The 27,979-nt window shown below is 40.8% G+C and overlaps 3 protein-coding genes and 1 long non-coding RNA gene across 7 annotated transcripts in view; 1 reads left to right on the forward strand and 3 right to left on the reverse strand.

The window, feature by feature from the left end:
* Nucleotides 1-1,843: 1,843 nt before the first annotated feature.
* LOC125301052 (P-selectin-like) lies at nucleotides 1,844-8,616 on the forward strand. Of its 3 annotated transcripts, XM_048253305.1 has the most exons (9): nucleotides 1,844-1,892; nucleotides 2,506-2,590; nucleotides 3,189-3,584; nucleotides 3,683-3,790; nucleotides 4,028-4,213; nucleotides 4,352-4,543; nucleotides 7,598-7,687; nucleotides 7,792-7,813; nucleotides 8,125-8,616. In XM_048253305.1, the coding sequence occupies exons 2-9, from the start codon at nucleotides 2,551-2,553 to the stop codon at nucleotides 8,192-8,194; spliced, it is 1,104 nt and encodes a 367-aa protein (XP_048109262.1). In that variant the 5' UTR covers nucleotides 1,844-1,892; nucleotides 2,506-2,550; the 3' UTR covers nucleotides 8,195-8,616. The 3 variants fall into 3 exon arrangements, with proteins under 3 accessions (XP_048109262.1, XP_048109261.1, XP_048109263.1); XM_048253304.1 differs by lacking the exon at nucleotides 1,844-1,892 and having other exon boundaries at nucleotides 2,385-2,590; XM_048253306.1 differs by lacking the exons at nucleotides 1,844-1,892; nucleotides 2,506-2,590 and having other exon boundaries at nucleotides 3,156-3,584.
* An 8,522-nt stretch (nucleotides 8,617-17,138) lies between these two features.
* Nucleotides 17,139-17,694, reverse strand: LOC125300119. The gene is made up of 2 exons (XR_007194514.1): nucleotides 17,605-17,694; nucleotides 17,139-17,290 (listed from the first exon to the last, which is right to left on the reverse strand). It is a non-coding gene; the product is annotated as an uncharacterized LOC125300119 (long non-coding RNA).
* A 2,434-nt stretch (nucleotides 17,695-20,128) lies between these two features.
* Nucleotides 20,129-25,933, reverse strand: LOC125300931 (chemokine XC receptor 1-like). Of its 2 annotated transcripts, none has more exons than XM_048253110.1 (2): nucleotides 25,866-25,933; nucleotides 20,129-21,308 (listed from the first exon to the last, which is right to left on the reverse strand). In XM_048253110.1, exon 2 carries the CDS (start codon nucleotides 21,286-21,288, stop codon nucleotides 20,278-20,280), a length of 1,011 nt encoding a protein of 336 aa, XP_048109067.1. In that variant the 5' UTR covers nucleotides 21,289-21,308; nucleotides 25,866-25,933; the 3' UTR covers nucleotides 20,129-20,277. The 2 variants fall into 2 exon arrangements, with proteins under 2 accessions (XP_048109067.1, XP_048109068.1); XM_048253111.1 differs by lacking the exon at nucleotides 25,866-25,933 and adding an exon at nucleotides 24,883-24,919.
* Nucleotides 25,934-26,543: 610 nt separating this feature from the next.
* cwc15 (CWC15 spliceosome associated protein homolog) overlaps nucleotides 26,544-27,979 on the reverse strand; it is an 8,642-nt gene continuing 7,206 nt past the window's right edge. Inside the window, exon 7 of the mRNA XM_048252751.1 lies at nucleotides 26,544-26,754. Within this exon, the coding sequence (XP_048108708.1) occupies nucleotides 26,625-26,754 (130 nt within the window). The 3' untranslated portion in view covers nucleotides 26,544-26,624. The remainder of the gene's footprint in view (nucleotides 26,755-27,979) is intronic.

Consider the following 27,979-nt stretch of genomic DNA (forward strand, 5'->3'; position numbering starts at 1 on the left):
TGAGAGAGAGAGAAAAGTGTATGTGTGTGTGTGTGTGAGAGAGAGAAAGTATATGTGTGTATGTGAGTGTGTGTGTGTGTGTGTGTGTTCACCGTTGCGTGCAGAGTGCATTTAGCCAGAACAGTGGTTTTCTGACTCCATGACCCGCTCACTCTAAACATAGTATGATCCTGTCAGAGGTCAGTCATTGTTGGCAGCGTTACTGATTGTTGGTGCAACGGATCTCTGGTTGCACTCCCCTCCCCACCCCACCCCTACACACACCCCTAACACCTCTGCTGTCCACCACAACGCCCCCTCCCACCCCACCATGACTATCATCACTCAGGAATGCCAGAAAGGCCCCTCTCTCAACAAACACTTGTTCCCGTCACAGGAAAAGGAAAAACACAGCATCTGTGATTCAACATGGAGGGTAAAAAAAACATGACCTGCTTATCAGCTATCTGATTAAAATAGGGTATTTCCCAGTCTTAGAGTTAGTGATAGAATTCCCCTACCCAGTTTTAACCCTTAAAGGTGTAGGTTTTTGAACATTCTAAGTTCCGCAACAATTGAAGGTTCTAAAATTCTATGTTGAATTCAATGAACCCAGATATTCTTTAGAATGTTAATTTCCCAACATTCCCGTCACACCGATGTGACGTTAAAGTGTCGTGATAGAAGGTTACATGCCTAATAATATGGAAAAAAAGTAAATGGGACCTTTACCTTGAATCCAATTCTACCCCCAATTCATAGTTATCCATACGCCACGCTTTCAGATTTATTTTATTTTTTTTCATTTATCTGTATCTTTCATGTGACCTGTTGCATGGACAGATGGAGCACAGACAAGAAGATAAGATTATAGGGCCCTGTATATCTGACATACATTCACACATAATTTAATGATAATAATAGTTATATACAGAGGTGTAATGGTAAAATAAAAGGTGGGTAAACTATGAATTCTGCACCATGCGGTATCGGATTTTTACAAAGGCATTCAAAAAATCTTTGATGATGGTGGAGGTTATTGTCCAATGTTTATAGCCATGCCAATGGTATTTAATGATTCACAGAGTGTTGATGAGTGTACATATTGTGAGTGTGGATGATACAGCATGATTTGTTCATGTTTAAGGTTGCAATTGGTGAATAAACTCTTTTCAGAGGTGGATAAACTGTGTTTACTTGCGTTTAGCCTCCTCTATATCCCTGGTTATATAAAATAGTCATGACTTTTGTCTTGTGTTTTGCACCACTTCCTGAAATTGTGAAATTGTCACCTTCATGGTTTATTTTGATTTGTAATATCCATCTGTACTGTTAACTCTAGCTATTATACAGTACATCAGCGCAACTCATCTATACTGTGATACTGTGTCTGTAATATATACTGTAATGTATACTTTATTAACATCCTTATCAAGATGAAAATGATGGAGCTTCAGCTGAACTTGTCACATCAGATTCATTTGCTCTAGGCTAATGAACCAGAGAACCAGAGATTTGTAATGAACTATTTTGTCCAAACAAAATAGCACACGTTACACAGGCCGTTCAACCAACATTTTGACACACGCAGGAATTTACAGCATCCAGTTGTGTCTTTCTCGGAAACCTGGCATTCATCTATTCAAATCAGGTCAACACAAAAAAAAGTGGAATGAAAATCCATTTAAAACATCCTGTGATTTTTTGTTGGTTCCTGTAGCTAAGTAGAGAGCTGTGTGCCACAGGGCTTGGGACCACTGTGAAGGCAAAGATAGAGGTGAGAGCAGCGTCCTACAGCTCAATAACACAGGTTCTAATCCGGTCAGGGCAACCAGTGAATCGATAGAACTACTGCTAGAACCTGGACAGGCCCACCAGAGGAACTCAAAAAGATCCATCATCACAGCAGATAGGTATGGATTTTATAGAATTGCTTTGTGGTTTTTAATTTCCACTCATGCACATCGTAAAATATCGATCAGCTGTGAGAAACAGCCAAAGGAATTCAAATATTATTTGTGTTTGCTGAATCAACATAACAATACTGTACTTCCCTAAATTAACTAAAATTGTTCCTTAGATGACTTACCATGATTACAACAGGATTAATATATTTCTTTTCATTTCAATTTCAAATTTCAATCAGTTTATTTTCAGTAATGACACCCTATAACTCCCTAATTTGATTTTTATTTTGCTTTTCATTTTCAGGTTTAATTTCTTATTTTAAATTGTGATGTTTTTTGTTCTCCTATACCTTGCTATTTTTAATCTAAATTTTAGTATTTTTTTAATTGGAACAAGCCCTGAAACCCACTGGATACATTGTGTGTGCATGATGGCTGTGTTACCTGTTGATTTTGGCATCCACACTGCCTGCATCAGACACACATCTCAGACGCAGCTCCAGCTTCTCATTAAAAAGCTGTGTCCCACAGCCAAAACGCACACGCAAAGCATCCAGAATATGTTATGCATAAAACTCTGGTCCATAATGTTTGTACTATCTCTGCTTTCAATGAACAGACTTGGGCAAGCTGCAAGATACAGCAGAGCACAAGAACCGGCGTCATGAGCAGACAGAAGCCATTCCTCTTCATACTAGCCTTCTGTGAGTAGAAAAGGACACAGGTTGCTTTTCGTTTCCTCCAGAAGCTGTGGATCAGGATGAACAAACATCACACAAGCACACACATTCACATTCAGTCTCCGAACTCCAAGAGGCATTAGAGTTTGCTCTTCTTCCGTTTGTTCTTCTTCCGTAGGGAAGCTTCTTTATTCATTTGTTCATAAACAGTGAAAGCCACTCCTCTTGATAGCCTTTTGTGAATATCTTTGTAATCTTTACATTAAGGAGTGCCAGGACATTAATTGAATTTGAATATATATTTGTGTGCAATGTTATTTTCGACATGACTAGACAGCATGGAAGTGACACAGTGCTAGATTATGCAAACATAGTTTGCTTGTTTGTACTTGTTTGAATCAGTAATGAAAATCAATATTTAAGTCAATAGTCCGATTGAAATGCTAATAACTTCAGACATATTTTGGGTCTGTTCGTCTCAGTGCTCAAATTATTCATCATCACAATTTGTTTTCTGTAATCATGGATATGCATCTTGACATTGTTGTTGTTGTTGTTGTTGTTTTCCCCATGTTACCCATGTGCTGTGCACCCACCCACAAAACACCATTACACCATTCAGCCCTCTCTGTCCCTGGATATGCGGTCTGCTGGACATACCATTCTTCACCCCACAGCATGAATTGGACAGTGGCGCGCAACTACTGCAGGACACATTTCACCGATCTAGTAGCCATCCAGAACGAGAACGAGACAAATCACCTCCTGAACACAGACATTATTCCACATAGGGTCAGCTCGCCACACTACTGGATCGGCATCAGGAAGATAAATGAGACCTGGACCTGGGTGGGGACCAACAAAAAGCAGATTGGAATTGAGTCATGGGCTCCCAAGGAACCCAATAGCGACAAGGACAACGAAGACTGTGTTGAGATATACATCAACACAGACATTAAAAAGGGGAAATGGAATGATTTAGATTGCTCTAAGGTGAATTATGCCATTTGCTATAAAGGTAAAGTAGACAAGTACTTTCTACATCCTAAAAATGTTTTTATTGCTTACATTTTTTAAAATACATAAGTCATTATTACACTTTTACCTTTTCTTCAGCCCAGTGCACCAGTGATGCATGCAGTCATCAGGGAGAATGTGTGGAGACCATTAACAGCTTCCGGTGCCTGTGTAATCCTGGCTTTCAGGGCTCCCACTGCCAAACAGGTAAGCTCACACAATTCATCTCCTCTAACCAAATTGGTTTTCAGACCATTCTGAGTGAGAGAGTGAAAGAGAGAAAGAAAGAAAAAAAGAGAGAGAGAGAGAGAGAGAGAGAGAGAGAGAGATAGTCGAATTCACCAAATGCTTTGTTATTGCTACATTGTTCGAGTTCCATGGTTCTTTTTGCTAAACATTGGGAATCTCAGGAGGTCATTAATGACTCACTCCGTTTTCTAACAGTTGTAAAGTGTCCTAAGCCAACAGCACCACTGAATGGATGGATGGAGTGTTGCGATGCCCATGACAACTACTTCTTTGGGACAACCTGCAAGTTTGATTGTCAGGAAGGCTTCAGGAGGGAGGATCCAGGTGAAATTACCTGCAATATCACAGGGGAATGGAGTGAGCGTGTGCCAGAATGCTCAGGTAACACACACACACACACACACACACACACACACACACACACACAAATTAATGTAATTTCAGAAATTTCCCAGCAACTGAATATTATCTCTATCTCTCTCTCTCTCTCTCTCTCTCTCCCTATCTTATTTCTCTCAGCTATTTCCGCTACATCCTGTGGAGTTCTGAGAGAGCCTTTTGGAGGACTCATGAACTGCTCTGGTGGAATCAATGATACCCTCATGACCACCTGTAGCTTCCAGTGCCAGCCTGGGTTCCTACTGCTGGGGTCATCAGAGGTGACCTGTGAGGCCAACGGCCAGTGGCGAGGCTTCAGACCAGTGTGCGCAAGTAAGCGGTCTGGCATCATAGTACAATAGCTATAGTACAATAACTCATCAGAGACGTATAGACCCTTTCAACAATAAAAACAAAAACAATGCTTGAACGTTCTATTTGGTTCCCAATCTACTTCCTCTGCATTAAAGGTCCAGTATGTAGGAAATAATGGAAAATAAACTGTAACCATTCCAAAAATTATCACCATATGTTGTCAGAGAGTAAGAAAACACGATGAATTGAAGTAATGGCTCATTTGACAACATTACTCTAGCCCGTAAATCCCCGTAAAACCCATGAAAAAAAATGAGTTACAGGGCGGAATCTCTTGGAATTTTTGTTTATGTTTTGAACGATTAATTCTAGAATAGCGTATTAATAATGGGCTAGCGCGTCCTCCCATTTGGATTGCCAAATTAGCAAAGGCCAACTGTCAACAGCTGTCAGTTGTAGTCATGAACGCCTACGAGAGGCAGGCAAATTTCCAAAATTAAAACAAGAAACAAATTAAGTGGACATCGGAGGAGCTTCCTGAGGCGGTGGCGTCTTAGTCAAACGAAGAATATCAAGTCTGACGCTTAGAGCTGGCCATATTTCTCCACAACAGGTAGCCTAGGCTAAACTTCATCTGCATCGCTAACCTCAGCTAAATATGTTACGTTGGTTAGAGATGTATTTTTTGTTTTCACTGTTTCCGTAATGTGTAGCTGGGTCATGGTTGGAGAAACGTTAAAGCAGCTGCAGGTCAACTAAAGTTAGCTAAGTCTTCATTACATCTGGCAACCCAGAAGAGGCTCGCGTCTGGTAGTCTTGAGAACGTTCACCAGTGTTTTGATTTTGGCCTGCAGAACGTTCTGTAACAATCCTACAAATCGCACCTTTAAGATAACATATGGAATGTTAAAATGGAAGCCTTGTGGGGCCAACTATGATGCTGATAATGGAACTCTCTTGAAAGGGTCTATAGACCCTTTTAACAATAAAAAAAAAACAATGCTTGAACGTTCTATTTGGTTCCCAATCAAGTTCCTCTGCATTAAGATAACTAATGGAATGTTAAAACGGAAGCCTTGTGGGGCCAACTATGATGCTGATAATGGAACTCTCTTGAAAGGGTCTATTAAGGTTTTGCACCTACGTCATAATGTCATGTGACCGTTTGTTTACAACTAGAGTGGTAGGCAAGAATGGTAGGCAAGGCACTGCAGAGTGGTAGGCAAGCCTACAACAGTCGGGTTGCATAGGCTACACATGGCTACAAAAAGCTTCAAAATTGAAATTTGAATATCAAATATTGACCGGGATGCCGACCACTTGTGTAGGACAGTTGGTTTTACAATAAGAAGCAAAAGGCAACGAGCGACCGTTTAGCCTACCTATCTAGTGTGGTTGTGGAGGATGATCGTTAGCAGCTGTGAAGTATTTTACTCTCAAGATGGCCTAATGGGTGTAGCCTACTGTCTACGAAGGCGTAGGCTAAAATACAACTATCTACAGTCATCCAAAATGAATTGCCAGAGATAGGCTATGAAGGGAAAAAAGTGCAGCATTTTAAACATGGCAAGATTATTTTTACCAGAACAGTTTGTTCTAATTTGTCTCGTGAAATTCGTGCTTGTGGACATCAATCACCTATCTTCTGTCCTTCTATTTCAAGTTATCATGAGTGTCATTTGATTATCACAAAATAAATCAAAACAGAATAGGCTTATGTGATGGCCTACAGCTCAGTTAGGCTAACTCCCGTATGTCAAAATAAACTGATTTTTGAGCTGAACTTAACACAGCAACCTCAAACACCGCTTGAACCTAGGCTACTGCTTCAGTCATGTAAGAAATAAGCATAAGTTCATGAATTCATAAGTTTATGAATTATCTTTACCCGTTTAATCAAGTCCACATTACTAAAATAACAGCATATTTAAAGGCTGAGCTAGCATAACAGCCTAATATAGCCGATACTGCAATGAACTAGTAAAAGCGTTTCATACAATTAATGAACTTTATCACTTACATTCTGAGTTTTCTGGGTGGTTATATATCCATGCAGATCGTCTTGAATGAGTCATCGCTGTTATATGTTATAATATGTTACAGGATTCATGACTTTAACGACATTAATGTTACATGATGCTGACTGGCGCTGTAGGCTACCGTTTTAACGTCTGCTGAGTCTACATGCCTACCAAAAGCTGGCTGTTCAGTTCAAGTTAAATGATTAAATATTGTTTGATTTTTTGTGTCAACTTTCAGAGGGAAGACATGTTCCTTTCTGGCCAAATTTCACAGCTTCTAAGAAAGTCTATCGTCTTCGTGTAAACCGAGTTTTGAACAGAGAAAAAAAGTTAGGCTACCATAGGCTACATGCAGGTTCTCCCATAACGTTATCGATACAGATCAATGCACCAAATCAGGGCGATTTTAGCGAAATAACGTTCCTGTGACAGGCTATCAAATATTGAACAATGGGATAACGTTTCATCATCACCTTTATTGATGCCTGAAATGTTGACATTGCTGAAATACAGAGATGTAGCCTACTGAGAGGCAGCTGCAGACAACGATGTTCAATGGGTTCAACTTGTCCCTTGCCTACCAGGTGGATGTAAACAAAGCTATAGAACCTAGAATACGTCACATGAAAAACGTTAATATGAGAGAGTTTGGCCAACTCCGCCATGTTGGATACCAACGTCAGATGACTCTGCAGCGTAACCCTATGGAGCGAATATGCTCTACTCTCTCTGTATATACAGCTCTGGCCCAATACTGCCCCCCTGTGGATAACTTACTGGAGAAAAACACTCCTGCATAAACTACATCTATCAATGTTGGTTAAGGTCTCATGGTGTTAAATAAGTAAATAGACTTTGCCTATAGGTATTTGATTAGATAGTTGGGCTTAAGACTTTGCACTTTACTCATCATTCAAATAAGGGTCCCATATCAGCTTTGTGAATTTGTGATTTACTCTCAAAATAAATGGGTTATTATGAATGGGACTTTATAATAATATTTTATTATATCATGGTTAATAATTGAATCCCAAACTGTTTTTTCCCACAGAATACTTTCACTTGCTGGTGGCAGTTTTAAGCTGGAATGTGCTATCAGCAGTCTGTTGCTTGGCTTACTGCTGTCGAAATGGTCGACAAAGTAAGTAGTCTAGTGGATATGTTATTGTATGCATTATAAGGTCTTAAAAGATATATCTATATGGATTTTTAAAGATTGTATACTTGCTCTTATGTTTCTGTTAGGAAAGAAATGTCATCAGAATGGGTAAGACTGGACACTAGCTTCTTCTATGTCTCAGATACTTCAGCTATATTCAGTTCAGTTCAGTTCAGTTTGAAATGTTGTTACAGCAAAAACAGACAGGCATATAGTTTGAAGATGTTCACCCATTTGCCTTATATCAATTTACATCCCCATGAATCACCCATTACTTTGTACCTAATTTAGCTCCCCATAAATACCTCCTAGAAAACCCCAATGTATATTCACCCTGAATGAAATGCATTAGTTATTCTTATTCTGTGTAAAGTCATAACAAGGGGAAATGCATGATTGTTCAACATGTGTCAGTGCAGGTCCAAGCATGACCGACTGAATCCAGCATACGATGCAACAGGAACACTAGAGGAGCCTTTCTCACCGTGAAACGTTTCAAAAGTAGACAATTTGGACGGAGTATTAAAGAATACTCCTTCTTCTCCTCCTTCTCCATCTTCATCATGACCCAAGCACATCCCAATTCCCAAATGCATGACTGAAAGCTACTCTTGCACGTTCTGGCCTCCCCTGTGCATGTATTGCAACTTCCTGTAATTCACAGGATAATCAAAGTCTGTCAAATCATTAGAATGTTTGTTATTTCCATATTAATCTAATTATACCTTATTTACATAAATATGTGTTTTCTGCCTCTCAGTGTCAATTTGTCTACTATCAAGTCTTGACATTTCGCTACCAGGTTACCTGCTTTGAGACCAATATTTGATAATTGTGTTGGTGTGTTGTTTGTGTATGTGTCCACAACCCAAATGTGATATCTTCAAACACAAATAAAACAAAATGCCTTTGATCCCCTGTAAATGATATGAGTTTGAATATGTAAATGAGTTTTTGGGCTTAGATGTATGGGGTGGGGTGGGGGTTGGGGCAGCACTGATAGGACCAGCTCTGACAAGGGCCCCCAGACTTATAGGGCCCAAATTGTCTAGCAGCGCCCCTGCCAGCAACCATACACAATTGGCCACTAAACACCAGAGAAAGAAAAAAAGTTTAAAGAAATGTTTTTTTTTTATGTTTTATTGTGCAATTTGCTGATATAATTGACTTCCATTAAAGCAATAGCACAAGAGGGTGGGTGTCGTGTTAATAACATCTTAGCTTTGATCATGCAAGCAGGACATACTGAGGGTTGAAAGTTGCTTTTGTCGAGTGTTTTCAAGGTGATACGCTGTGATGGTTAATTTCTAACCAGGAAGTGGATTCCACCCTCTGTTTTCACTGTTTTCCTGTTACTTTTCACACGCACCTGAGCTGCCCAATCCAGACACGTGCAAAACATGCTTTAATGGAGGCCACGTTAGCATGATGGAAATGAAGGGGGAAAATACACAGACTTTCTAAATAAGACTCTTGGATGATAAATGAAACACAATCAAGATGGGAAATAATGTGGTCATATCCTGCTTCTGAGAATTTCAGTGGATTTAATGAAAACTGGACAGCAGTATCACCTTTTGTGTCACCTTTTTTGCACCAACTGTTCAAAGTCAGTTACCAATTGTTCATTTTCTGTTGATCTGACAAGAACACCACAATAGTTGCACCATCTCTGGAGTAGTTATCTACTGTAGGAAGCTCATGCAAACAGAACATGCCTCCCTTATGAAACTCAACAAACATTTGCCCCATTTGCAGACACATGGATCTGATTGTACTAGACAGTTCTGCATTTTGAAATGGAATAGATGGGCCGCTGAGATGAGATTAAAATCGGATTAAAATCTGCAGTGTGTATGTAAACTGACAACCTCTAGGGCATAACCAGCATGCAGGCAGCAAACATTTCCTTTTTAGGGTTGGTGCAACTTTTAAATAGCCTATTGGAACTGAAAGGAGTCCAGTGTGTCAGTGAAACCAATATTTTTCTTTTGGAACTTTGCATGTACACACACTTATATGTATATGTAGGCCTACACAACAGGCCACAACAGGCCCACTGTTCAGCTATTTTTGTGCATTCCTGTCCAAGTCTTTTTGTTGTATTTAGTTGCATTGTGAAGCCATGGAAATTCATGATGCTTGAACCAAAAATATAGAAAAAGAATAATGCAGATGGGCATTGGACAATATTCACCTTTCAACTCAAAGTTTTAGAATAACTGGATGATGACATGACAACTTAAATGTGAGACATGATTCAATTCTAACTCATTTAAGTCAAATGTGAATTATAGGGGAAATTATACAACTCCCAATTTTAAGTGTAGATCAAAAGAGAGCCATGCCACATAGATTAGCTTTAAATGATTAACACAGCCATCACATGTCCCCCGAGGGCCCTACGTGCTAGACATGTGTCAGGGCCCTCGGAAGTCAGGGCCCTCGGAAGTCTACCAATGAAGTGTGGAGATACATTGAGCCTCGTAAATGGGTGTAAAACAGTGATTTATTTGCATGGCTAGCCTGATGCGAGAAGCACCACTATTGAAAAAGCTGTTGGTAGCATCGGCTAACTAAGCCCAGATTTTGGAGTGCAGGGGACAAGCCGAGATGGGCTATGAGACATACATTCACACTCGGTATCATGTTTCAATACACTTTAGGTCAATATCACACTGGAATTCTCCTTTAAAACAGTGATCTTAACTCAGTGGTTCTGAAACGTTTTCGATCCCTCCCCACATTAGTGGTGGGGAATTTTCAAGCCCCACCTGACCCCTGATTCGGTCCACTGGATCAGAGTTTTAATTCATATGTCAGCCTGTTTATGACTCCTATGTTTGTGTGTGGCCATTTTGTTTGAATCTATGATCTTCCTTGTCAAAACAGAAAGGCATTATTTCGGAAAAACTAATTTCCTGTTATGTCTCTATTCCCCACTAGTGGGCCTGCCCCACACTTTGAGAACCCTGTCTTAACTTACTGTAAATTGCTAACTTAATTAACATAATTTGTTGACTCTCCTAGGTTACACTTAATTAAGACAACTTTCTGGTGCAGAAAGTAATTCAACTCATCAGCAAGTATGAGCATGATTGAGTACATTTTTAGGATTGATATTTTTTAGTATTGATCTTTTTAAGAATATGTGGACTATAGGGCTGTGGCATTCTGGGAACAGTGTAGTGATGTGAACACAGCCTTGTAGGATAACTTGTTTTACATGAGTGCTGCTTACTGAACGTAACTCAGATATTGATTTTATAGTCAAACTAATGAATGATTTTGAGTTAACTATACTCAAGTTTACTGCCAAGTTGTTAACACAGTCAGGATCCTGCCGGGATGGAGTGACTTTGTGCCACTCTGGTGGCCATTTTGCGTAGTGTCCTTTTTGTGCTGTGTTTTCACACAGCTTCACAGAGCTGCTGGAGGCCAACCACGGGGAAGGGGTGCACTTCATCGCCTGCGCACTGACCGTCTCGACCTCGCGACCCGGGGCTGACATCCACTTCTTCCACGGAGGGGCCCGCGTGCACCCGCAGCTGGCCCAGGATGTCCCCCAACCCGCCGTAGTGGAGGACGTCCAGCGCAGCGCCGCCACCCTCTGGCCGGCCGGGGTGCTGCGCTTCCGCCTGGAGCTGGCCGAGAGGGAAGGGAGTCCTGAGGAGGACCCGGGTCCCGAAGCGCACAGCAGCTGGACCAGCAGGGACACCCAGGGCACACCTGACACATGGACATTCTCAGACCTGAACCACCGCAGGGTCTACTTGTTCAGGTACAGGGCTGTCACTGAGGTTCTGGTGGGTCTGGCCAGCAAAGTGACCCAGTTCCAAACAAAGCGTTATTTTCATTAGTTCTAGTTATAAACAAGGAGAAGGAAGGCTGAACACCTACACCTTCACCATTATTGTTTAGGTTTACAATAATAATATAGTAATAATAGTAATAACAACAATTAACATAATTATTTTGACAACATATCATTGGATTAGTGTAATGGCTGTAGAGGACTAGTATTGGATGGAGGATCACTGCAAGTGACATGCTGATGACAAGAAATTCATAAATGAGTCAGAATTTATATTTAGATGTTTATCAAGACTGTTACCGAAGGGCGCAAGGCCCTATTGTTTTTTGAAGGATTATTATTAGGGCCCAAGCACCGACGGTGCGCAGGGCCAGGACGCCCTTGCGCACCAAGAGGTGCGAAGCCGTTTTGTTTTTGTAAAGATTATTTTTTCTTTACCTTTTTTGAGGTGGTTCCCATGGTCGAAACCTCATGAAATCTGGTACACACGTCAGTCGTAGTGCCCGCTACTCAGGGACAAAGGCTTGGCAACAGGCGTGGCCCAGGGACTCGCTAGCGCCCCCTTATGTGATTCATCCCGTGGTTGGCATATACTTTCAGCTACACACACCAAATTTGGTAGGTGATGAACTATTGAAGATGAACTAGTGTGATCTAGTGAGTATAAACAAAAGTTTATGAAGGGGGTAAATTTACCCATCTAATTAACATTATGATGCCACTGAATGGCAAGAACCTCATTATGCACCTTTCAGTAAATACTGGATGTCAAACATATTTGAGCAGGTTTACTTTATTTTTTTGACATATTGCCCTCATAACAAATTAACAGGAAAACAGTAGGCCTAAAATGTAAACCAACAGTAGTAAACTATTACTATAACCACAAACCCTATGCTACTATACAATAAAGTAGCCTGGTCAAATCAGTTCTTATCACGGGTGATTTTGAAGTTCTTCAAAGCCCTATTTTTACAAGGATACAAGGAAATAAACATGCATATAGTTACTGGAAGTAAGAAATGCAGTGAAATTATGTCTGGTGTCAGCCTATTTGTGCATTAATGGGGGTAAAAGTGCAGTAGAAGAGGGGGTTTAGTAGATTAAGTGGCAAGGGCGGCATAAAAAAGGTGGGGAGGATTGGGATTGGGTGGGGGCACCAACAAGGAGCACCCAAGGCAACAGGGGCAGGAAAAACTCCCTTACCAAGGAAGAAACCTTGGGCAGATCCACGGCTCAAGGGGCTAACCCAACTGCCAGGGGTCTTGGTGTGTGTGTGTTGGGGGATGACAGGGGAGATGGGATAGTGTGCTGTGTATGTGGGGAGAGGGCAGTGTGCAATATGTGTGTTGGACAAGCTTCCTCATGAGACAATGTGCTGTGTATTGGGGGCAGTGTGCTGTAAGTGTTGCAAGCAGAGTACTGTATGTAATGTATGTGAGTGATGACAGTGAAGATGTGTGTGTGGTGGGGAGGGGAGTGGAGCAGTGACTGTGTGTGTGTGTGTGTGTGTGTGTGTGTGTGGGGTAGGTGGGGGCAGTGTGCTGTAAGTATGTAGAGGATGTGTGTTGGAGAAGATTCTGAAGACAATGTGCTGTGTATGTGGGGGGCAGTGTGCAGCAAGTATGTAGAGGAGGCTTACTGTAGCAAGCAGTGTGCTGTATGTATGTGAAGTGATGACAGTGATGATGTAAGTGTGTGTGTTGGGGATGGGGGTGGGGGCAGAAAAGGCTAGGCAATCAAGGACATGGGTAGATGGAGGAGAAATCAAAATAATAAATAAAAAGTTCTATGGAGATGTGCAAAAGTTGGAGAAAGTCAGATATGTGTGTGTGTGTGTGTGTGTGTGTGTGTGTGTGCGTGTTTTGGCGTGTGATGAAATAAGAAAATAAATAAAAGGTCTGTAGCATAGGGAGGGGATGTAAAAGTGCTAGAAGTCTTGTAGGTGTGTGTGTGTGTGGGTGTGGGGGTCATGAGTGCTGAGGAGTGAATGAGTGCAAAGTCAGTATAGTGTGAGTTCAGAGTTGGGAAATGTTTGAGAGTGCTGAGGAGTGAATGTGTGTAAAGTCAGTATAGTGTGAGTTCAGAGTTTGGATGGCCTGGGGATAAAAACTTCTCCTGAGTCTCTCAGTTCTGGCTTTGTGACTACATAGGCATCTTCTTGATTTCAGCGGTAGGAATAATCCATTGTTAGGATGAGAAGAGTCCTTCAGAATCTTTTGGGCTCTTAGGAGTACTCTTCTGGAATAGATATCTTGTAGAGCAGGGAGTTGAGTTCTTATAGTACGTTCAGCTGAGCACACTACTCTCTGCAGAGTACTACAATCTCTAACTGTGGAGTTCCCATACCAGGTGATGATGCTACCAGTTAGAACACTCTCAACCGCTGAAGTGTAGAAGGCCTTCATGATGGATGTAGAAACTTTGAATTTCCTTAGCTGACGAAGGAAGTAGAGTCGTTGTCTGGACTTCTTCAGAACATATTGAGTGTTAACAGTCCATGTTAAGTCTTCAGTAATGTGGACACCAAGGTATTTAAAACTTGTGACTCTCTCTACAGGTTGCCCGCTGATCATTAGTGCGGTTTAACTGTAGTTCTGCTGCTGCCTTCTGTAATCCACTACCATTTCCTTGGTTTTATTGATATTCAGTGTCAAGCTGTTAGACACCACTGTGCCACCTCATCAACCTGATCCAAGTAGAGCTGTTCATTGTTGTTACTAATCAGACCCAAGATCACTGTGTCATCTGCAAACTTGATGATGGAGGTATGACTACTGTTGGCTTTGCAGTCATGTGTGTAGATGTTGTACAGCAGTGGACTCAAAACACAGCCTAGGGGAGCACCGGTGCTGATGGTTAATGAGTCAGATGTCAGACCCCCCACTCTAACCACTTGTGAACGATTGGTATGGAAGTCAAATATCCAGTGACACAGGGTGGTGTTCAGTCCTAAGGCCTTCATCTTTGTGACCAAGGTGAGAGGTACTATCGTGTTGAATGCTGAACTAAAGTCAATGAACAGCATCCTCACATAATTCCCATTCCCCTCCTCCAGGTGAGTTAAGGTGGTGTGCATGAGGTTTGAGATAGCATCCTCTGTAGACCTGTTGGCTCTGTAAGCAAATTGAGGGGGTCAAGGAGGCAGGGAGGGATGAGCAGATAATGTTTTTCACAAGCTTCTCAAAACTGTCACTGTAGACGTCAGGGCTACTGGGCGAAGTCATTCAGACATGATGGACTTTTTCGGTACTGGAACAATAACAGACTGCTTGAGGCAAGTAGGAACTGTCTCTTGAGCCAATGATGTGTTAAAGATATAAGTGAACACAGGAGCTAACTGAGCAGCGCAGGATTTCAAAACCCTGTTAGAAATGCCATCTGGTCCAGTAGGTTTTCTACAATTTACCCTCCTAAAGGCATTGCTCACATCGACCTCAGGTGCATCCTCATTTGCTTCACATGCTGCAGCTAGTCCAATATAGTCTGTGTTTTTCATGTCAAAGCGAGCATAAAAAGCATATTTTTACTACCCCTGCTGTCTGTACCACGTCTATTACGGAGGGTCGAAATAAGCATGGTATGCTAAGTGGACACCGTCACGCAAAGAAGCACCTCCATTCACAGACGCACCATGACTATAAATGTCAATAGACGATTGATCATAATCTCCAAAAGGAAGACATTCTCCTTCAGAATCAGAATAGGTGAATAACAGACCCAAGAATTCATCACACGTGAACTTTTTTTCAACATTACGAACAAATGCACGTCTTCTTCGTGTTTCTCGTGTGTAATACAAGTAGGCAAGGCTACTTCCTGAAAACTGCAGCAAATTTGGACTTGAATCGAAGCTCTGGATGTCTAGCAACTAGTAGAAGAGAGTAATGCGATTTGTCACCATACAGATCTATCATCTGTTTTAATCAGTGTTGTTGTTTGTCACAATTATAAATACCAGTCTTACCTCTACCTTACCTCTACCTTTCCTAGATATTCTCAGGCGTCCTAATTTTATATTATCAGATGGGGGGGGTAGGCTAATTTCGCACCCATATCACCTACAACAACACCACTGACTTAATAAGGAATAATAATAAGAATGCGTCTCAAATGTTTTTTTGTTATATATTTTTATATTTTTTTATATCCATGGTGAAACCCACTTGACTTGACGTGACTTGACTTGATCCCTCACAGTATCTATTCGGGGACAGAGATTTTGCCCCAGGTGTGGCCTAGAGACTCAATATGTCCCTTATGTCATTGAGTCGGTCAGCAAATAATTTCACTCCACACACAGAAGTTGGTAGGGATGTGGACCTCCCTAAGATGAACATAAGGGGATGGGAGCAATGCCCCTCCTCCAGTGAGTAGGCTTAAAGCAGTTTTTTAGGATAACTAGTCAACTGTTATCTGCATTGCACTGCCAATCGCAAAATGTATGTCATAAACAAATAACTTAGAAGTGTATCATTGTACCCTACATATTTGTGGTATAGTGCCATCTAGTGATTACCATATGTGTAAAGCGTCATAACCAACAGGAAATGAGCAAGTGCTTCTGAGGTAAAAAACAAATAGCACACACAGATATTTCACAAACACACCACGTCAGTGCTTAGTTGGATTCCGTAATCTCACGGGTCGCGGACTGCAGGTGCTCGGGGCCGCCATTGCTGCTTGCGGCTATATTTTACGTTTATGCTTTGTGGGTTGCACTCTTCTCAGTGTCCACCAGGGTGTGCTAAAAGCTCCTTTATTGTTAAAAAATATGAATATAGTGAAACTTTAGTTCACTATTTCATTCTGTTTGCTTATTCTCTTACTTGGTAAAATGGAAATGTATGCAGAATGTCCCTGTGTTGAGTGCATTTGTAGTATGTGGACACTAATTGCAAACCAACCATGTTTGGTCTATGGTTTGGTCATGTTTGATCTATGGCTCAGTGAGAACTCTCACTGCCGCCTGACTGCGGGGGTTCCGCTATTCTTTTCATTTCCCTACATCAGCCTCTTCACTTCTCTCTTGATGTTAGTTTTGGTCATACTCTTTGTTATATTGTCCAGAATCTTTGACCTTTACTAACCTCTATACCCACCAACCTGTATATTCAACAGAACTTCAATAATGCAGTTATGTGAATATTTATACACATATGGATGTCAAACTAGCCTTCAATCCTTCAATTCCATGTCCGTAAAGAACTTGACTGGCCCACTGAGAACAGGATTCTCTATACTATCAAACACGTTTGGGATGAACTAGAAGAGAGATTGTGAGCCAGGACTTTTTGTCCAACATAAGTGCCTGACCTCACAAAAAACTCTTTTGAATGAATTAGCAAATACTTCCACAGACAAGAATAGGGTGTCATTGAAGTTCCTGTGGGTGTCATGGTATAGGCATCTAAATACTTTTCTCTATACTGTGTATATGTTACAGCAGGATGGAGAATGGCAGGTTTTTAACATAGCACAGTTAGGTGCCATGTAAACTGACTGATATGCTATATTGAGAAGAAACAGACAAAAGCAATCCTTGTAAATGAACATTCAGAATTAATTTGGATTTGTTGTTCAGTGTTAACCATGACTGAGACACCATGCAGGGAAGAATCCATTCTAGAGTTTATTGTTTGATAGTTCAAACACTTCCTCATGGCTGCATGAATTAACTCAAACTTTCACTTTGTGGTAGAATTAACAAACTGAGGTACACTGCATTGTCAGTACAGCAAAAGGACGATCTTCTTTGCAATGCTCCATTTCTTGAAAATAAAGGATAACAAGATTATGTTCCGTCACGTTGGCCTAAACATACATTATTCTCTTGCATTGCGGTTGATAGTTTGTTTCCCTATGACAATTTCCTTCTCAAAGTTGAAATGAGAAAGAGAAGAGAAATGAGCATTTAAACAATGTTATACATTAAGATTAAGTGAAGTGTTAGTTACAGTCTTGTTTAACCAAAAAGTACATTATTCACTATTCAGATTCCAATTAAGGCTGCATTTGTGTGTGTGTGTGTGTGTGTATGTGTATATGTGGGCAGATACTCTACAAAGAGTGGGAGCATGCTGACCTTTTCATGTTTTGATGGAAGGTATCAGGTGTTTTACCAGAATATATTTTTCAGTTGTACAGGTGAGATCCGTCGCACGTCACAGTTGAAATGAAACACATCTGCCTGCAGAAACCACAATGGGGGTTGGTACGCAGGCCTTGTTCTCTGGAACTGCACAGGGTCTGGTTTGCACGATGCAAACAAGACAGGGTCTTACAATAGCAAATTTGTACCTCAAGTGACATGAGACATACACTGAGCTCCATACATGTGTTATATCTTAATCAGAAATGTGCTTTATTATCCGTATATGTGTCTCTCTAGCAGTACAGAAAAAATATATGATAGCCTATACATAAATATACAACATATATATAATATGATATATAAACAAGATAATACAATATAGACAATAATGACAGTACACAATAAACAGACAACGCATTATTTACAGATAGGATACACAATATACAAGTAAAATAAACACTGTATAAAAGGCAGACTATGTACACAAAGTGCGCTCGATGGTGTTTTATGCCCCTAACCCTAACCTTAACCCATGCCTAACCATAGCGCCTTCCAGGCAACGTTGCCTTGAAGACAACATTGGGAGCATAAAACACCAAGAAACATAAAGTGCAGTGTGGGAGTGCATCTATAGTTTGTGGCTCAAAAAGAGTGAGTGGCATAATAGATGGTTCAGGTCAGCTGTTTATGAGAGTGATGATGGTGATATCATGTGGTGTGGTGTAGCCCTTTTAGCTCCATCTCATTGAATTAGATTAGACTGTTAGCATCTCTCCTATAAACGGTCTAATCTGATTCAATGAGCTGGAGCTAAAAGTGTTACTGTCAGACTCAGAGAACGGCTTAATGAACTGGGGAAAGGTAAAACTCAATTCTTTAACTCGAGGGGAGGTGGAAAATGAGTATTTCCCCAAATGGTGGAGTATCCCTTTAAGCATGTTCAGGATCAAGAGCAAGTTTGTCTGCCAGAGCACCAGCCGTTCAACCACTCTCTGGTATGCAGACTCTTAATCAGGTTGGATTAAGGCTGTAATCATAATATACTTTGAGGGGGACATGTCCTCCTCAAATGCCCCCCCTCTCCCCCCAATATAAAGACATGAACAATTATACTACAATAGCCTATCGCACACCACTTTCCAAAATAATCACTTGCAGATGTAATCACAAACTAAGCGTAACAATTGTTAACTAGATCAATTGGCCTACATAACTAGCCAGCTACCCGTTGTATGCAGTTAAGATCTGTTAATATTCCCATCAATTGTTGATGGAACATTAATGTTGTAACACCACACCAATACTGGTACTAACACTTCATTTAGATGCAAGGTTATACAACTGTGGCAAAACAGGTTTTGTTCTTTTCAGGGAAATTCTTTGTCATAACCCACACACATTTCCTGTTGGCCTTGGGTATTGGTATGTATGATAAAAAATCAAAACATCTGATGACTAAATTCCTTCGCCTCTGACTGATAGGCCCCAAGCTGTCCCATCAGTGCAGGGATCTCAACTCTCATGCAATGACATTTCTTGATTTGCCATTCAGATCAGAAATGACTAGTTGTCTATTCCTGAATATCAGTTTTCACTTTTGTGCGTTCAGAGTAGTAGAGAGAGTGAGAGAGACAGACAGACATACAGACAGACAGAGGGAGTGTACCTATGTTCCCCGGGTCCTATGTTCCCCGCTTTGTATGGGACCAGGGAACATAGGACCCTTTTTAAAAACCCTAACCATAACCATAATCCTAACCCTAACAACGAGCGGGGAACATAGGACCAGGGGAACATAGGGATGACCCCCAGACGGACAGCGCACATGAAGATGCCAACTGAGCAGTAATAGAAGGTGGCATAGTTGAGTGAGGAAAGGAGCAAGGAGAAAATAAGGACTTATCCTGTTAAAAAGTGTCATAGCTTAGTTTAGGGGTGTAGTTGTTTTGTTTTGTCATAGCCTAGTCTAGGGGTGTAGTTGTTTTGTTTTCAATACCGCTTACATGATCACATGGTACCATGGTAACCTGGCCACACAAAGACCAAAAGTGCAAAATTAGAAGAAAGCAGAGCAAACATGCAAATGTTGCATTCCGAAGTTTTTCATACAACTGAAAATTACAACGTCTTAAAAGTTGGGCCTAATATCTGGATTCATTTCTCTATAGCAATGCATAGTTTTTTTGTTCATATCATTACTGTTATGGTTGTAATTTATTCATCCCTAATCAATGCCATTAGATAGAATAACTCAAAAAGGGGAAGAACAGGGCTATGTTAAACTGTTAGACACTATTTCAGAAAAGAAAACATGTATAAACACATCACTCCATCTGTTCATGAATTTGTATGGACCCTTTCAACAATAAAAACAAAAACAATGCTTGAACGTTCTATTTGGGCTCCAATCTACTTCCTCTGCATTAAGATAACATATGGAATGTTAAAAAGGAAGTCTTGTGGGGCCAACTATGATGCTGATAATGGAACTCCTATGAAAGGGTCCATATGGGACATCTGTACCCCCCCAATGTCGACTCTATGGCTAGGGTCTTGGATTGGGCTGGATGGGCCCAATGATGTACTGATATACCTTGCGGTTGTTGTGAATCACTGAAGGGCCTGGAGCAGGTACTCCAAATAAGGAATTTGAGGCCATATTAATCAGTACATGGACCCCATCGACGGCATAACTACCATCCTTGTGCGCTGAGACTCCAAACTTGCCTGAGGTGGTGGTGAGATCTTATGAATGATCGCTTTCAAGTGTTTTCTGAACTTTACTCCAACAAAGGCGTAGAACACAGGATTAAGGCAACAGTGTGAGAAGGCCATTAGCCGACATATGTAGAAGGCATAATCCAGGTGAATGCTCACATTGCAATCATCAAATGGGTGCAAATGAGAGAAAGACCTTAGGAATATAACAATGTTGTACGGCGCCCACCCCACCAAAAACACCACCACAATAACAAAAATGAGCTTCACTGTCCTAATTCTCTTACTTGCTGGGGACTTCAGAACTGTTTGAAGTATCCTGGTGTAACAAAAGCAGATGATAACAAAGGCAATGAAGAAAAATATATTTTGTTGATATTCTCCTGCTTTTTTAAAATCCAAGTCATCGTACTGGCAGTGAGCGGTATTGAAGTGCACCTGGACATTGCTCCGTAATGTTGCAGGCAAGGCTGCCGCAAAGCTGAGTACCCACACAACGATTGACAAAGCAACTGCAAAACGTGTGCGATTTTCACCACGGTCAGATAAGGGATACACTACTGCTCTGTACCTTTGCAGTGACATCACCGTCAAAAACAAGACACTACTGTAAAATCCAGCATAAAAAACGAAATTGACCACCTTACAGGTCACTTCTCCGAGTGTCCATTGGTCAACATGATGATAGTATGCCCAGAAAGGTAATCCAAGGGTGAACATGAGATCTGATAGGGCCAAATTGAAGATGAAGCCGTTAGTCATGGACTTGAGATTCTCGTACTTGATCAAGATCAAGAGCACCAGTAGATTCCCAAAGAGGCTAAGGAGCGTCACTAGAGAGAAGATGATGGGAGTGGCGATGGCACCAAACTCAATGACATCAGCCTTGCTGCACCCATCATCAGGATAGTCTTCAGGATATTCATAGGTGGACGAAGAAGACGTAGTTGTTGTCATTATCTCTGAAAGGCCTCAACCTACAACACCACAGAAAAGTTCATCAATGGTTAATTTATTTATCAGGACTGTAGCCAGGAGGATGGCCGGAGTAGCTTGTGCCAGGCCAATATTGGATAGAAGGAAACATTCTGAATAGGCTATTTGTGCCCCGCCAATTTTAAAAAGCTTGCTATAGCCTTGTTTAATGAAATATAATGGGAATGATATGTTCAGAAAAACTGCACACACACAAAGTAAAAACAAATTGAAGAGCTTTTCTCATAACGTATCACATAATTACTGTATTGTTAATCCTTTGGCTTTTTCCGACCTATTATTATTCTTCCAGGCCCTAATTTCGCTTGAACCGCTTATTGTAGAAACTTGGTTCAGCTTGAATAGCTCTTCTATGACTTTTCATATTTCTATGACTTTTACTTTTTGAGATATTAAATAAAAACTAAATTCCATAGACTTAACATTGACTTTATGACATCATAATAGGCTTTCTTTCTTTCTTTCACTTCTTTTTCTTCACTTTCTCTAAATCTATTTCTCCCAATTTCAATAACTTTTTACACTTTTATAGCATAGCAACCACTATAATTACCCTAGCAACAGCCTAGCAACCATTTTAAGTACCCTAGCAACCACTATTTATCATAATAACCACTATAATTACCCTAGTAACACCCTAGCAACCACCTTATGTACCCTATCAACAACCTAGCAACCACCTTAAGTACCCTAGCAACAACCTAGCAACCACTTCCATAATGACACCCTAGCAACCACCTTAGCAACCAACCTAGCAACTACTTTTTATATCATAGTAACCACTATAATTACTCTAGCAACACCCTAGCAACTACCTTAAGTACCCAAGCAACAACCTAGCAACCACTGTTTATATCATAGTACCCACCTTAGATACCCTAGCAAGAACCTAGCAACCACCTCAAGTACCATAGCAACCACTTAGCAACTGCTTCCAAAATGTCAACATAGGAACCAACTTAGCAACGAGCATGAATACCCTAGCAACCAACCTATCAACTACATTTTATAGCATAGTAACTATTATGTTAACCCTAGCAACACCTTAGCAATTATTTTAAGTACCCTAGCAACAACCTAGCAACTGCTTCCAAAATGTCTTACTGACTTACCAACCAACTTAGCAACAAGCATGATTGCCCTAGCAACCAATCTAGCAACAACTTTGCATGCACTGTATTTCCTTCAGGAAATGCTTTTCTAGTTATAATGTAAGATCTTAACAGACATTTTCTCAAATGTGTCTCATATCAATCTCATATGTTAGAAAAATACTTTCCAATTACAGAACAATGCACAGAGAGGGCAGGCGATAACACGGGTTAGCCTGGTAGTTTAATCCATAAGGAAGTTAGCCTAGGCCTACACATTTGGCTACTCATTGGCTACTGTGGAACTAGTGGACTGGAAGTAGAAACAAGTAGCCTCCTACTAAGGAGCAAGGAGTTGTCATGGCAACTTTTTTGTGAAGGCTTTTCGACAGAATATGTGCTAGTTTTTTTCACTTTCATCATGCTTCCATGCAGCCAATAAACGGTTAAACGGAATAAACCGAATATGCGTGTGTCTTGTAAACAGTAAACACTTATTCTGATTGAAATAAACCGAAAAAGGTTTAATAGGAAATAAACCGTTTGCACACCAGCTAGCATAGGCCTGTTGTAAACGGAATACTGGGTCATGAAAACACCTAAGTGGAATGCTCCCAGAGGGAAGAGCGTTGTGGGCCTGCGCAAGTAGCCTAGAAATCTAGACGCAGCAATTACATTTGCTGCCAGGGCTAGTCTAGCAACTCTCCATTGGCTTGTGAGCTCGAAAAATTAAACTTCTATCTGGCCAATCTAATCAAATCGTGTATAGAGTTGTTATGCGGGCTTAACATAATGATTGATGGCAGAGTTGCAACGGTTTGGCTTGAATTCCCTGCTACTTGATAATAAATAAGATAATGTTGCTGTTGGCGAACAGTGTGACACGAGTTAAGCTTTTTATTAAGTTGGCAAAAGTTTGAACTAGCCAACTAGCTCCGCTGGTGGGAAACCATGGGACTCATAGCGCTGTCCTATTGCGGTTTTATTGCGTGCAGAGGAAATTTGAAAGACAACCGATTATCCCGCCCCTGGGACTGAGCACTGCGAACGGTGAGTGCCCAGACCCTACATTTTAATGTGGGTCTGGCTCGTCAGGCTACTGTGCAAGCTCAATTCGCACAGAATTAAGATACAATGATGTGTCTCGCACGCACTTTCCTAATCATGGCGAATCAACTGCACACACTTGGAACTTATGTCTTGCAATCATGCAAATGTCATGGAGTTCATCGACGGGAGAAATTGTAATACGTTTTTAAAAAGATTTGTAAAAAAAAAAAAAAAAAAAACTTAATGTGGCTGTCTATCGACATACACACCTGAACAAGTGAATTAGCCAGGTGGAAGACCCTAAAGACGTTGTATTATGCAGCCAAAAGAGGGAATTCCACCAGCGAAGATTTAGGTCATGCGTTGGGAGCCTTTGTAGGCTGCGTCGCTGACTTATTCGGAATAATGTCGATTGCTGTAAACATCCTCAAAATGTGACATTACTTGCTTGTAAACAGGTTAACGGAATATTGACATAAACGGAATTTGGACAATGACCTGATCCAAAACGGTTTATTCCCGGAATGAAAACGTGCTGAATGTGTGCTCATTTCACTCACTTTTATGCTTGTTTTATTAGTCTATAGCCTGCAGCTCGTTTTACTAACTTTGTGTATAGGCTAAATAGTGCGCTCATTCATTTCGCACTCATTTTAGGGGAAGACTGTTTTTTGCACTTTTCGCTTCATCTAAGTATAAGTAGGCTATAAGTATATACTTTTTTGATCCCGTGAGGGAAATTTGGTCTCTGCATTTAACCCAATCGGTGAATTAGTGAAACACAAACAGCACACAGTGAACACACAGTGAGGTGAAGCACACACTAATCCCGGCGCAGTGAGCTGCCTGCTACAACGGCGGCGCTCGGGGAGCAGTGAGGGGATAGGTGCCTTTGCTCAAGGGCACTTCAGCCACGGCCCACTAGTCGGGGCTCGAACCGGCAACAAGTACAGAGTGCTAACCAGTGGGCCACGGCTGCCCTAAAGCCTATCTCCTGTAACTTACTATATTTTTGAGCTACAAACCTTTTTCAAAATACCTGCATTTGTGTAGTTCCGATATACCAACTTAAATTTCTGCAAGGAAATCACAGACCTTGCAATTTGATGTAGGTGGCCCGTTGTTAACCTATACCTACCCTAGCTGGGTTGTAGGGTCTAACATACTGAAGTTGTCACAGTTAGATAAAAGATAGAAAAAGAGAGGCCACACCCTCCAATATGTTTTAAAAGCATGGTGGACATTGAAATGGGCCTATGGACACAGGAGAACATTGTCTTTTTATTTATTTATGTATGTTAACTAAAGTAGCGATATGGGTGGTTGCATGCATTTTTGTGTCCGAGTTGCGTGTATGGGTGTGTAGGCTATGTGTGTGTAATGTCTTATAGCAACACCAAAGAGTTTTTTGTACCTTAAAATAATGTTTCCAAAATCGTTTCAGTGGTTCATCAACTCGTAACAGGGCGAACGGCGCTTTCTGCATTCGCTTCGCGGCCCTCTAGCCTATCGGCTATAACCGCATTGTAAGTTTGCCGGATCGGGTAGCGGATCTGTAGTTCGATGGAATGAGACATGAGAAACTACACATTTGACTTGCATCTGATGTCGCAATACATCGTACTTTCGTAAAATCATGCAACATATTCTACCTTGTCTGTGGACATTTTTATTTGCAAAGCCGGTGCTGGATAAACAAATAGTGCGTGCGACAGAGGAAAAGTTCTTTGGTGTTGCTTTTAAGTTGTCCGGAAAGGATGCCGTTTCCAGGTGAGGTGTGGGGCAGGTCAACCCCCCAATACTGAAGCATTATATACAATTGTTGAAATCTATACATTTTACTAATTTGAATGTGGGGTGGGTAGGCTAACACATAATGTGTCCCAATTAACCTACCCCCCTCAGCCATAGTTTTGCTGTATTGGCATAGTGCTGGTTTATGCTTGGATAAATGCATCATGTTTTGCCTCAGAGACTACAGTTTAATATAATATGTGGGTTTTACCTTTAGCAAAACTAAAAGTAGGCTACTAAACAAGATATAGCTTGTTGATTTTTTTTTACCGTCTTGTCAAACTCAGTTCTCAAAATTAGAACAAGTGACATTATAGGCTTAAAAATCACCATAGTGGTGGAATTATTACAAAATGCTGAGGTGATCATATGTCTAATATCTTATTCCTGTTTTGTGGAAATGATCAATAAAGTATCTATCTATCTATCTAAATGGTGTTACTCACCCCATGTTACAACCATACACGGTCTATATAGTGCGCTCATTTAGAAAAAAAACGAGAGCGGAACACAACTAAAACAAGCGCACACTTTACTAAATTGCGCTCATAATCTAGTTCTAGTACAATGCAAGAATGAGTAAAAGGATAAACATTTTCCCACCTTAGATTTCACGATGATGTTACTCCCAGGAGATATGTTTTCTTTAGAAGCCTAATTTGGTCTCTTTTGCTTGCGTGTCGGTCTGGTTGGCTGCACACCCCTCCCAAACGGAACTATACCCATCTTCCAAATCATTGGTAATTGGTTCTCATCCACGTTCACCTGGGTAGCCTATACATTCTGCCACGAAATTGTCTTGCATTTGCATAAGCCTATCCTTTCTGCCAGGGTGAGACGGTTGTGTGACATCAAAGCAATATTACGTTTGAGTGCGAATTGCTGATTTAGCTTAGGCTACTTAGAGCATAGAAAACCTTCAACCACATTGCACTATGTGCTCTGCACTCGGCCACAAACGCGAGTTTACTGATCAGAGTCAGACGAACTTGCACCTCGCCTCTCCCACTGAGAACAGAAAGCCTGTCTTAAAAAGTAGTTCCACGCAGGGAATGTAGCTTAATTATAAGTGGCGTTTAATACAAATGGCCATAGGGGTAGGCTAGCCACAGAGAACCAAACCATACATTTTCAAGAAACGTAGCCCAATCAATTTAATACATCTGTATTAAAATAAACATCCCTCCTTCCCTCAAACAACATAACCATTTTTGATTCTGACATTTGTCTGAGGTGGTGTGAATGTGATGTGTAAGTTGACATGAACCCTTCAATAATACGTGGAAGATACAAATAACTTTATTGAGTGAATTGAACAAAAACAGACAAGAAAGGGCAATACACACATTCTCTATTCAAATGCTACTTAACATACTTCTCCATGAACTTTTTGTGAAATTCAGACCGAAGGGTGTCATTGACGAAACGTTTCTCTTTGCGGGCCTCATCGACTCCTTTCGCACAGTTCTTGAAAACAACGTCATCATCCCACCTGAAAATCAAAGAAACTGTGAGGCACTTCTTCCTTTACTCCTTCCACCACAGAGAACACCACAGTGAGCTCATTTCCTGGCAGCACATTTCCTTACATTGACATCAATGTAAACAAGATGCACTGCTTTTGCGTGTGTTCTTGGGTGAATATTATAAGTGTGTGTGTGTTTGGGTGAATGTTATAAGCGTGTGTGTGTGTGTGTGTTTGGGTGAATGTTATAAGCGTGTGTGTGTGTGTGTGTGGGTGAATGTTAGAAGCGTGTGTGTGTGTGTTTGGGTGAATGTTAGAAGCGTGTGTGTGTGTTTGGGTGAATGTTAGAAGCGTGTGTGTGTGTTTGGGTGAATGTTAGAAGCGTGTGTGTGTGTGTTTGTGTGAATGTTATAAGCGTGTGTGTGTGTGTGTTTGGGTGAATGTTATAAGTGTGTGTGTGTGTGTGTTTGGGTGAATGTTATAAGCGTGGGTTTGGGTGATTGTGTGTATGTTTGGGTGAATGTGTGTGTGTGTGGGTGAATGTTATAAGCGTGTGTGTGTGTTTGGGTGAATGTTATAAGCGTGTGTTTGGGTGAATGTGTTTGGGTGAATGTGTGTGTGTGTTTGGGTGAATGTGTGTGTGTGTGTTTTTGGTGGATGAATGTGTGTGTGTGTTTGGGTGAATGTGTGTGTGTGTGTGTGTGTTTGGGTGAATGTGTTGTGTGTGTGTTTGGGTGAATGTGTGTGTGTGTGTGTGTTTGGGTAAAATGTATTAATACGTAATATGTTTAGGTAAAGATAATAATATGTATGTAATGTATTTTAGGTAGATAATAATATTAATATATATTTTAGTAAAGATATTAATATGTAATATTTAGGTAATAATATGTGTAATAATATTTAGAGCGAATATGTGTGTATGTGTATATATTTAGGTAGATAACCAATATTAGTAATGTGTGTGTGTTTAGGTAGATAATAGTAATAATGTTTAGGTAAATGTAATAATATGTATGTGTTTAGATAGATAATAATGTGTGTGTGTGTGTGTGTGTGTTTAGGTAGATATATGTGTGTGTGTGTGTGTGTGTGTATTTAGGTAGATATGTGTGTGTGTGTATGTTTAGGTGAATATGTGTGTGTGTGTGTGTGTTTAGGTGAATATGTTAGGTGATGTATGTGTATTTAGGTGAATGTGTATGTGTGTGTGTGTGTTAGGTAGATATGTGTGTATGTGTATGTGAAATGT

Source organism: Alosa alosa, chromosome 9 (assembly GCF_017589495.1).
Source record: "Alosa alosa isolate M-15738 ecotype Scorff River chromosome 9, AALO_Geno_1.1, whole genome shotgun sequence".
NCBI lineage: Eukaryota > Metazoa > Chordata > Actinopteri > Clupeiformes > Clupeidae > Alosa > Alosa alosa.

Coding starts and splice junctions, on each gene's coding strand:
- LOC125300931 (XM_048253110.1), bottom strand. CDS start 21,288: ATGACAACAACTACGTCTTCTTCGTCCACCTATGAATATCCTGAAGAC.
- LOC125301052 (XM_048253304.1), top strand. CDS start 2,452: ATGCATAAAACTCTGGTCCATAATGTTTGTACTATCTCTGCTTTCAAT. Junction 2,591..3,188: donor CCTCTTCATACTAGCCTTCT/GTGAGTAGAAAA, acceptor TACACCATTCAG/CCCTCTCTGTCCCTGGATAT. Junction 4,544..7,597: donor CTTCAGACCAGTGTGCGCAA/GTAAGCGGTCTG, acceptor TTTTTCCCACAG/AATACTTTCACTTGCTGGTG.